Below are 10318 nucleotides of genomic sequence, written 5' to 3' on the forward strand. Positions count from 1 at the left end.
CCAGCCCTTGGGCCAGATGTGTCATGTGCTGGCCAAGGCCAGGCCCAGTTTAGCAAAAGGGGGGAAAGTCCCAATACGTCACCTGAAGATGCCATTACAATGTGAGTTTGACACCCCTGGACTAGATGATCTCCAAAGTCCCTTCCAACTCTGTTTTTCTGTAGTTCTGTAGTCCTCAACTCATTTATAAACACTGAAAGTCAAGCTATCAACATAGCTAGTCTGTTTTGAAGAAACAGCAGCTGTGGTGCCTGCAGAGCTCAATTCCTCCTACTTAATTCTTCAATTTGCTTTTTTTTTAAAAAAAAAACACCAAGTATTTAAGAGTAAACAGGAACATCCTTTTTCTGATAGCAGGTACAGATAATATTGGGGAAAGTTAAAGGATTTTCAGAAAATGGATAACCCCAAAGAACCATCCTCTTGTTAATTTGAACTGAAAATAGTTCAACCGAACTGGGCCGAACCAGTAGGAATCCACCTCTGCATAAGTGGGAGGTGATGGGTGATAGGAACGATGAGAAAATTAAAAGTAATAGTAATGCAGACTTAGTTTGACAGTGTTGAGTGAATTATTTGTTTAGCAGAGTGATGGCATTGGGGGGGGGGGGGACTGTCCTTGTGTCTAGTTGTTCTGGTGCTCAGTGCCCTATTGCATTGTTTTGAGGGTAGGAGTTCAAACAATTTATGTCCAGGATGTGAGGGGTCTGTAAATATTTTCACAGCCCTCTTTTTGACTCCAGCAGTATACTGGTTATAGCTGTTTGTATTTCTTGCACAGTGGTAGAATTTTGTAAAGACATTGTAACAAAGATTCAATATGGGAAAAAAATGTAGAAGCTCTTCTATAAAATGTGGCCAACCAAGCAAAAAATACCCTCAAGTTCCTGTATAGCTTGGTATACCAATGTACCATTTTTATATCGTATTTCGGTATTTCCTCAATGTCATTGAAAAGAACTGTGGCCAAGTTCTTTCCTTTACCAAAGGTGAGAATAACTTCACAGCAAATTATTCTCAGTTTCATATTCTCCTGCACCACGTTTTGCTCTTCCATAAACTGGGTTCTAGCCAGGGAGAAGCAATCACACACTTTCTTGTTTTGAATTCCAAGGAATTTCAATTCATTCTGCACAATTTGGAGATTCTCTAAGCTAAGAGGTTCTACCTCATCACCACGCCAGTTGAGGTAAATATATTTTGTTTCTATTATTCCCTCCCATATTTTCTTTCCATCTTTATCCAGAATGAGTGCTTTACAATCTCTTCCCATATATTCAAGCTTCAATTTGGAATTGTCACACAAACATTCTTCCTTGTTGCCTTCTTTTAAGATGCTCTGATCTTTAAGTAAATGTTTCAGAATGTTGAAAAAAGCTTTTTTGTCTTTTTTAGATGGGATGCTGTCATTGCAGGAATAGTAGAAATCATCAGATCCTGTTGATCCTGAAGAATCATCACTGTCTTCTAATTGACTTAGAATCACAAGTGAATCTGGATTTTCTTTTGAAATGTTAACTTTGTATTCTTTTGAAATGAACTTATCATGGTTCCATGGATTCTTTATATGATCAAAAGATGAATAATCCATGAATCTTGAGGACAATTCATTCAACACCATGCTACACCTAGTTCTGCAGCTCTTCTCCTCTTCCCCCAATCCTTTTGTGGGGAAAAAAATCTGCCAATTTTTGAGCAGTTCTTATACAGTCAGTTTCCAAGACCTGGAAATATAGGTACAAATTATCAATATATGAAAATCTCTCATCAGGAAATCTCCAGAACCATAAAGCCTACATACACCTTAATTGTTTATGTATTGGATTCTTGGATGTGACAGACACCTTTGGAGATTTCTATTAGAAGAACGGTAAAATAGTCCTCTAGGAACTTCTTCCCAAAAGAAGCACTAAAGAAATGCAATAAGCTTGATATATTAGGACAAAGGGTCTCCTATTAAAATCACCAGAGCTGACCCTAACTATAGTTTTCTCCAAATTGTGACTCGGAAGGAAAAAATAGGAAAATAATTCTTATAGCTTCACTAACACACTTAGGGATAGAAAGAGGAGAGGCTTCTTAATTCTATTACAGTACTTAGGACTGTTTAAACATTGCAAAACCAAAAAATTCTCTTTCTGTCTTTCTCTTTCTCTCATTCTCCTTAGTTATTCACATAGTTACCGTAGTTTTCGTAGCATAAGATGCACTGGAGTATAAGACACACCAAGGTTTTGGAGAGACAAATTTTTTAAAAAAGTTTTTGCACTCTGCAAATCTCCCCAAAATGGCCCATTTTTCATGAAAACAGGCCTGCTTTTTTTTCAAAAAAAGTGCATGAATAGCCTTTAGGAGGCTGATAGAGTGATCCTGGGGGGGGGGGGGACAAGAGCAAAAAAGGGCTGTACAAATTGCTTACAATTACACCCCAGGGTTCTGAAGGAACTGGCAGACGAGATCTCAGAACCACTGAACTATATCTTTCAGAGATCCTGGAGTACTACAAGAGGACTGGGAAAGAGCTGATGTGGTTCCCATCTTCAAAAAAGGGGGAAAAAAACAGATCCAGGAAACTACAGACCTATCAGCCTAACCTCAATACCAGGAAATATTCTGGAAAAGATAATCAAGCAATGAATTAGCAAACACCTAGAAGCAAACAAAGTAATAGCCAAAAGCCAACATGGGTTTGTCAAAACAGATCATGCCAGACTAATCTTATTGCATTCTTTGATAATGTGACAAAATTAGTGGACCAGAGGAATGCCATCGATATAGTTTACTTGGACTTCAGTAAGGCATTTTATAAGGTAGCCCATAACCTACTACTAGATAAAGTAGAAGAATGTGGGTTAGACAGCATCACCACCAGATGGATTTGTAACTGGCTGACCAACCGCACTCAATGTGTAGTCCTCAATGGAACAGCATCTTCATGGAGGGAAGCAATGTTCCCTCTATTTTTTTTTTCAGTGTGTGCGGAAAAGTGTAGTGTTTGAGCGGCACATTTTCATGCCTGAGCACCTGACTTTTTTCCCCAGATGTTTCACAGAGCAATTGATCCGAATTGGAATGGAGAAAATGGTTTTGTGAGTGAGTGAGTGAGTGAGTGAGTGAGTGAGTGAGAGAGAGAGAGAGGGAGAGAGAGAGAGAGAGAGAGAGAGAGAGAGTGTTTGAGTGAATGAGGGATCCGATAAGGAAACTGCGCCTATTTAGAAAAGGTAAATTATTGCAAACATGATCAGTCGAAGATAAGTATGGGGACAGGTTGGGTGATAGAGAGAAAGTGATAAAAGAGTGGGAGAGAGTAAGAGAGGAAGAAAAAAGAGGGAAGAGAGACAGAAAGAGACAGAGAAGGAGAGAGAAAGTGACAGAAGAGTGGGAAAGAAGGAGAGACAAAGAGAGACAAAGAGAAAGCGGGTGAGAGAGACAGAAAGAGACAAAGAGGAGAGAAAAGGGAGAAGGGGAGAGAAAGTGGAGGAAGAATGGAAAAGAAGGAGAAAGATAAGAGAGACAAAGAGAAAGAGGATGAGAGAGACAGAGAGAGAAGAGAGGAAGAGGAAAGAATAAAAGAGAACATCTCATTTCAACCCTGAGGTGCAAATATTCTCTTCGATTGGTAATTTTATTTGTCCATTTAATATCCAATACTCTCATTTGTCCTTAAATTCATCAAGAATTCCCTTCTTTTTATTGAATTTATCACAATACCTTGAGAACAACTTTTTCAGCATAGCTTTACAGCTATTTAAAATATATAGTAATTTAGGTCAGGTTTTCCGAACATTAGTCTATTTGTAAGTGACTAAGTGCAAAGAAACAGAATTCAGAAAGTTGGCTTCCCTTTTTGTAATTGCCTATTGTTTGCTTAATTTCCTACCTACATTTTTGATAACTGATATTCACTGTTGACCCAAGAAGCCAATCGTAGAAAGAAACCCTCCCTATGAACTTTGTTGGGTTTCTATGGAATGAAGTTTGATCTTTTTCTCAACCATACAGTAGCATATTCTTTCTAAGGAGGATATAATCAAGATAGTCCATAATTGCCTATCAATCTAACAGTATGGCGATTGACAATCTCTTTATATTTCAAATTCAGTCTTAAAGGTTTGGTGAGGAGAAATCCCAAAATTCTTTTAAAGAGGAAAAAAAATACTTGCACAATTGCATCCATGGAGACATGTATATATACACAACACAGAGAGAAACAAACTTAACAAAGTGCTAAGTCTGCCCACCAATTAACTCTCTCTCTCTCATGTGTATCCCTCCTTCCTTCAGTCCAACACTCTCGCTAGCATCCTGGCCAAACAAGAGGAACTGCAGAGGGTCTCCTCGAGTCTAGGGCAGCGAGTCATTCGATGGGAAACTTGCCTCTTGGAAGGAATGACCCCGCTTGGCTCCCACTTTCAATCTGCCACCCAACAACCAAACGGAGAAGCAAAGAGGTAGGAGAGACGAGGCAGGAGAGACAAAGCGGGAGCCAAGCCGGGTCATTCCTTCCAAAAGGCAACTTTTCCATAAAATGGCTTGCTGCCCTAGACTCGAGGAGACCCTCTGCAGTCCCCCTCGTCTGGCCGGTATAGCAATAGCAATAGCAGTAGACTTATATACCGCTTCATAGGCCTTTCAGGCCTCTCTAAGCGGTTTACAGAGAGTCAGCATATTGCCCCCAACAATCTGGGTCCTCATGCCAGCAAGAGTGTTGGGCTGAAGAAAGGAAGGATGCACACGCTCACGCGCTCTCTCTCTCCCTCTCCCTCCCTCCTCCCCTCTCTCTCACAAATGGCAAATCTGAGCAGCCGCTGCTGGGAGTCCGTCCCATGCTTTCTCCCAACCCCCACACCCCTTCTCTCAGCTACTTTCTGCCTTATGGACCTAGAACTGATTGCTGTCTCCAGCCTGGTTCTCCTCTCCTATTATCATAGAAGGCATCTCACAAAAACCACTGCATGGCAGTTGGAAACTGCTGCGTGGTGTTTTGTTGCTACGTACACAGCCGCACAGCTTAGAGGGAACATTGGAGGGAAGTATGCAGTGGAGTACCCCAAGGCTCTATTTTGGGCCCAGTACTCTTCAACATCTTCATCAATGATTTGGATGAGGGAATAAATGGGGAACTCATCAAATTTGCAGATGACACCAAGCTGGCAGGAATAGCCAACACTCCAGAAGACAGGCTAAAGATACAGAAGGATCGTGACAAACCTGAACATTGGACACTATCTAATAAAATGAAATTCAATGGTGAAAAGAGTAAGGTTCTATATTTAGGCAACAAAAACGAAATGCACAGGTACAGTATAGGTGGTACCTTGCTCAACAGTAATAACTGTGAAAGGGTTCTTGGAGTCATAGTGGACAACCATTTAAATATGAGCCAGCAGTGTGCAGCAGCTGCCAAAAAAGCCAACACAGTTCTAGGCTGCATAAACAGAGGGATAGAATCAAGAATCAGGGATAGAATCAGTTTTGGTCACCACAATGTAGAAAAGATGTGGAGACTCTAGAAAGAGTGCAGAAAAGAGCAACAAAGATGATTGGGGGACTGGAGACTAAAACATATGAAGAATGGTTACAGGAACTGGGTATGTCTAGTTTAATAGAAAGAAAGACTAGGGGAGATATGATAGCAGTGTTCCAATATCTCAGGGGTTGCCACAAAGAAGAGGGAGTCAAACTATTTTCCAAGGCACCTGACGGTAGAACAAGAAGCAATGGGTGGAAACTAATCAAGGAGAGAAGCAACTTAGAACTGAGGAGAAATTTCCTGACAGAACAATTAATCAGTGGAATGGCTTGTCTCCAGAAGTTGTGAATGCCCCAACACTGGAAGTCTTTAAGAAGATGTTGGATAGCCATTTGTCTGAAACGGTATAGGGTTTCCTGCCTAGACAGGGGGTTGGACTAGAAGACCTCCAAGGTCCCTTCCAATTCTGCTTTGTTTTGTATTGTATAACTTTTATACAGTTTATACAATAACAGCAATTCTGGACATGAATACCAAAAGCAGACAAATGATTGATGAGTGCAAGCTGCAGTATAGCTCACAGAACAGGAACTGACTTTTTAAAATAAATCTTATTAAAAGTTTTAAAGAGAACTGGCACTTTAAAAGCTGAGACATATCAGACAGATATTTAAATATCAGAGAAATTTGCATCTCAAAAGACTTAAATGCAGTGAGATGCTTTTTAAAAAATGTTGGGGAGATTTAATAATTAACTTATGAAAGAAACGTACAAAACCTTTGCATGTCATTTCGCGTTGCAAATACATTTTTAAGCTTTTATAATATATAGTACAGAACTTACAAAAGCAATAATTACAAACATGAGACTGAAAATCAGTGGTGGGTTGCTCCCAGTTCGGCCTGGTTCGTCCGAAGCAGTAGTAGTGATGGCAGGAGACCCCGCCTACCCACCTTGATGCTTCTGCACATGCGCAGAAGTGTTGTGAATGCACATGAGCGTGCCCGAACCGATAGTAAAAATATTTGCTACCCAATACTGCCCAAAATGTATTCTATTGACTCCTAAAGGGTGCTCTTAGGGTATATATCTTTACTTTTAATTATAATTCTCCTATTTTCCACAACTTCTCCCCCCTGCATTCATACCCACACAACACACACAAATTTGTTCAGGAGAAAAAGTTGGAATATATGTACAATGGCTTTGCACTAACACATCGACACTGTCTATTAATCCAGAAGTGCAGCTCTTACCTAAAAATCAGAATTATCAGGCATTTGCCTGCTCCTTTTGTGGAGATGGGGAGGGAGATAATTCAATAACACAATGAGGCTTTCCCTCAACATACGTATTTCAACAGTTTTCATTGGAAGGGTCCTTTTCCAATTTCATTTACATATTGGGTTGTCATATCATACTTTAAAATTTATCCTGTTACATACAAGGATTTAGGAAGGTTTTCTCTGCTGCCTGGTCCAAACCAATACAAATGTAGCCACTTACCTGAAAAGACAGACAGTTGATTTGATATTTCGGAAGAAGAATAACTTGAGGTTCTTCTTTGCAGAAAGAGTAACGTCATCGGAAGAGTTTCTGTTCTAAACTCTGGTAGCCATTAGAAGGAACTACAGCATGTCCTGCTAACTTCCAGAAACCTCAGAGACTGAGGCATAGAAGTACCACTAGCACAACTTTTCTGAAAAAGATCACACGTCACACCACAAAGAAAATTGTTGATTTGATGGCTTGTTTGTTTAACTTGTGTGAGGGAAATCACAAAGGGGTGTTTGTTTGAAAGAAAAATAAATGAGGAAGGCTGAAGAAGGAGAAAGGAACAACTTTCACTGAATGAGTAACTTTTGGATGTTTATGAACAACAATTCTTATTTTATGCAAAATATTAGTTAATTATTTTCTCACATACTTCCTTATCAGTAGGACGCAGGGCAGATCTGCACTTCTATTTATGTCAGCATGGACAACTCCCTTCCTTATCAGTAGGACACAGGGCACATTTGCACTTCTATTTAATTCAGCATGGAAAACTCACTGTTGTCTGAGCAAGGAATGGCTGACAGCCTCCTTCTACATCTAGCCTATTGCAGTTGTACTCTTGTTTTTAGGGGACTGGAGACCAAAACATAGGAAGAACGGTTGCAGGAACTGGTATGTCTAGTTTAATGAAGAGAAGAACTAGGGGAGACATGATAGCAGTCTTCCAATATCTCAGGGGCTGCCACAAAGAAGATAGAGTCAAGCTATTTTCCAAGGCACCTGGGGGCAGGACAAGAAGCAATGAGTGGAAACTAATCAAGGAGAAAAGCAACCTAGAACTAAGAGAAATTTCCTGACTGAACAATTAATCAGTGGAACAGCTTGCTTCCAGAAGTTATGAATGCTCCAACACTGGAAGTTTTAAAGAAGATGTTGGATATCCATTTGTCTAAAGTTCGGTCTTATCCCCCCTGCTGTTTAACATATACATGAAACCGCTGGGCGAGATCATTCGGAGGCACAGGATAAAATACCATCAATACGCGGACGATACACAGTTGTATCTGTCCGCCCCGTGCCAACTCAATGAAGCGGTGGACGTGATGAACCGGGGTCTTGAGGCTATTAAAGACTGGATGAGAGCTAACAAACTGGTACTCAACCCGGACAAGACCGAGTGGCTGTTGTGTTTTCCTCCCAACAATTTGGCTGACGTTCCATCGCTCAGGCTGGGGGGGGTCAAAATTTATACCCCTCAGACAGGGTCCGCAACTTGGGAGTCCTCCTGGATCCACAGTTGAGTTTCGACCACCACTTATCAGCTGTGACCAGGGGGGCATTTGCCCAGGTTTGCCTGGTGCGCCAGTTGTGGCCCTACCTGAACCGGGAGGCCCTCACAACAGTCACTCGAGCCCTTGTGATCTCTAGGCTGGAATACTGCAATGTGCTCTACATGGGGCTGCCCTTGAAGAGCATCCGGCGACTTCAGCTAGTCCAAAATGCATCCGCGCGAGTGATTGTGGGCGCACCACGGTTCGCCCACATAACACCGATCCTCCGTGGGCTGCGCTGGCTACCTGTTGGTCTCCGGGTGCACTTCAAGGTCCTTCTTACCATCTATAAAGCGCTCCATGGTAGTGGATCTGGCTATTTGAGAGACCGCCTTCTGCCGATTACCTCCCTCCGTCCCATCAGATCGCATAGAGTAGGCCTCCTCCGAATCCCATCTGCCAGTCAGTGCCGACTGGCGACTACGCGGAGGAGAGCCTTCTCAGTTGCAGCTCCAACGCTATGGAACAATCTCCCCGGTGGCGCAGTGGTTAAATGCAGCACTGCAGGCTACTGCTAGATCAGCAGGTCAGCGGTTCAAATCTCACCGGCTCAGGGTTGACTCAGCCTTCCATCCTTCCGAGGTGGGTAAAATGAGGACCCAGATTGTTGGGGGCAATATGCTGACTCTCTGTAAACCGCTTAGAGAGGCCTGAAAGGCCTATGAAGCGGTATATAAGTCTACTGCTATTGCTACTGCTATTGCTATTGGAGATCCGCACCCTCACCACCGTCCAGGCCTTCCGCACAGCCCTCAAGATCTGGCTATCCCGTCAGGCCTGGGGATAAGACTTTACTCTCGCCCCTCCCGAATGTTGAATGAATGTTGGGTTTTTTTATTGCTAATTATTTCTATTCACATTTTCTTTTTGCGTTTTGTCCCGCACTCCCCTCCCCTATTATTGTAAGCCGCCCTGAGTCCCCTCAGGGAAAAGGGCGGCCTATAAATGCTTAATAAAATGAAAAAAAATAAATAAAGTGGTGTAGGGTTTCCTGCCTAAGCAGGGGGAGAGGACTTTCAAGACCTTCCAACTCTGTTATTCTAATTCCAATACTTTTCCATCTTTGATTCAAAATGGCTGCTTTCCAACTGCAACTGTTTTAAACCCTCCATAATTAGTGGTCTCCAGTGCTCTTATCTAGTTGATTGCAGTGCCTTTCACAGCCCTTCCTCTCAATGAACTGGTCACTATCCTGTACAACTGTCGGATTTTAAACGGCTGTGATGTTCTTCACTGCTCAACAGCCCCCATTTTCTTTACACTCTTAGTTGATCAACGTTGGCTTAATGCCATTGAATATATCAGCACTTTGTGCCCTCAATTCTTATTTTATTTTGTCATCTTTAAAACCTTGGTCCTATCCATTCTTCCTGGTTCCAAATTTTCAGGGGACCTAAAGATAAGGTGACCAGATTTTCAGATTGGTAAAGAGGGACACCTTTGATCGGGGGGGGGGGGGGCTTGATTAAAAATTTTATACGGAGCAACAAAAATTTTCAAACAACGCAAAAATAGTATTGTAATTTTTTTAAATTTCAACATAACTACAAATATAAATTGTAACTGATAAGTTAGTAACATGACTTTGTCAAAAGGTGATTATATGACCCCAGGACACTGAAAACATCATAAATACGAATCTGTTGCCAAACATCAAAATTTTGATCATGTGACCATGAGGATGCTGCAATGGTCGCTAAGTGTGAAAATGGTCGCTAAGTGTGAAAAATGGTCATCAGTCACTTTTTTCAATGCCATTGTAACTTTGGTCACTATACCACCTTTCTGCCACAGTTCTTAAGTGAATAACTGCAGCTGATAAGTTAGTAACATGACTTTGTCAAAAGGTGATTATATGACCCCAGGACACTGAAAACATCATAAATACGAATCTGTTGCCAAACATCAAAATTTTGATCGTGTGACCATGAGGATGCTGCAACGGTCGCTAAGTGTGAAAATGGTCGCTAAGTGTGAAAAATGGTCATCAGTCACTTTTTTCAATGCCATTGTAAC

General features: G+C 41.5%; 1 protein-coding gene across 1 annotated transcript; it reads right to left on the minus strand.

Annotated features, from left to right (window-relative positions):
* Positions 1–671: 671 nt before the first annotated feature.
* Positions 672–7259, minus strand: LOC116502844. The gene is made up of 2 exons (XM_032208799.1): positions 6981–7259; positions 672–1724 (listed from the first exon to the last, which is right to left on the minus strand). Exon 2 carries the CDS (start codon positions 1619–1621, stop codon positions 755–757), a length of 867 nt encoding a protein of 288 aa, XP_032064690.1. The 5' UTR covers positions 1622–1724; positions 6981–7259; the 3' UTR covers positions 672–754.
* Between the last annotated feature and the right edge of the window lie 3059 nt (positions 7260–10318).

The sequence above is a fragment of the Thamnophis elegans genome, chromosome 2 (genome assembly GCF_009769535.1).
Source record: "Thamnophis elegans isolate rThaEle1 chromosome 2, rThaEle1.pri, whole genome shotgun sequence".
NCBI lineage: Eukaryota > Metazoa > Chordata > Lepidosauria > Squamata > Colubridae > Thamnophis > Thamnophis elegans.

What these genes read in the sequence shown, in the direction of transcription:
- LOC116502844 (XM_032208799.1), bottom strand. Translation starts at nt 1,621, where the DNA reads ATGGTGTTGAATGAATTGTCCTCAAGATTCATGGATTATTCATCTTTT.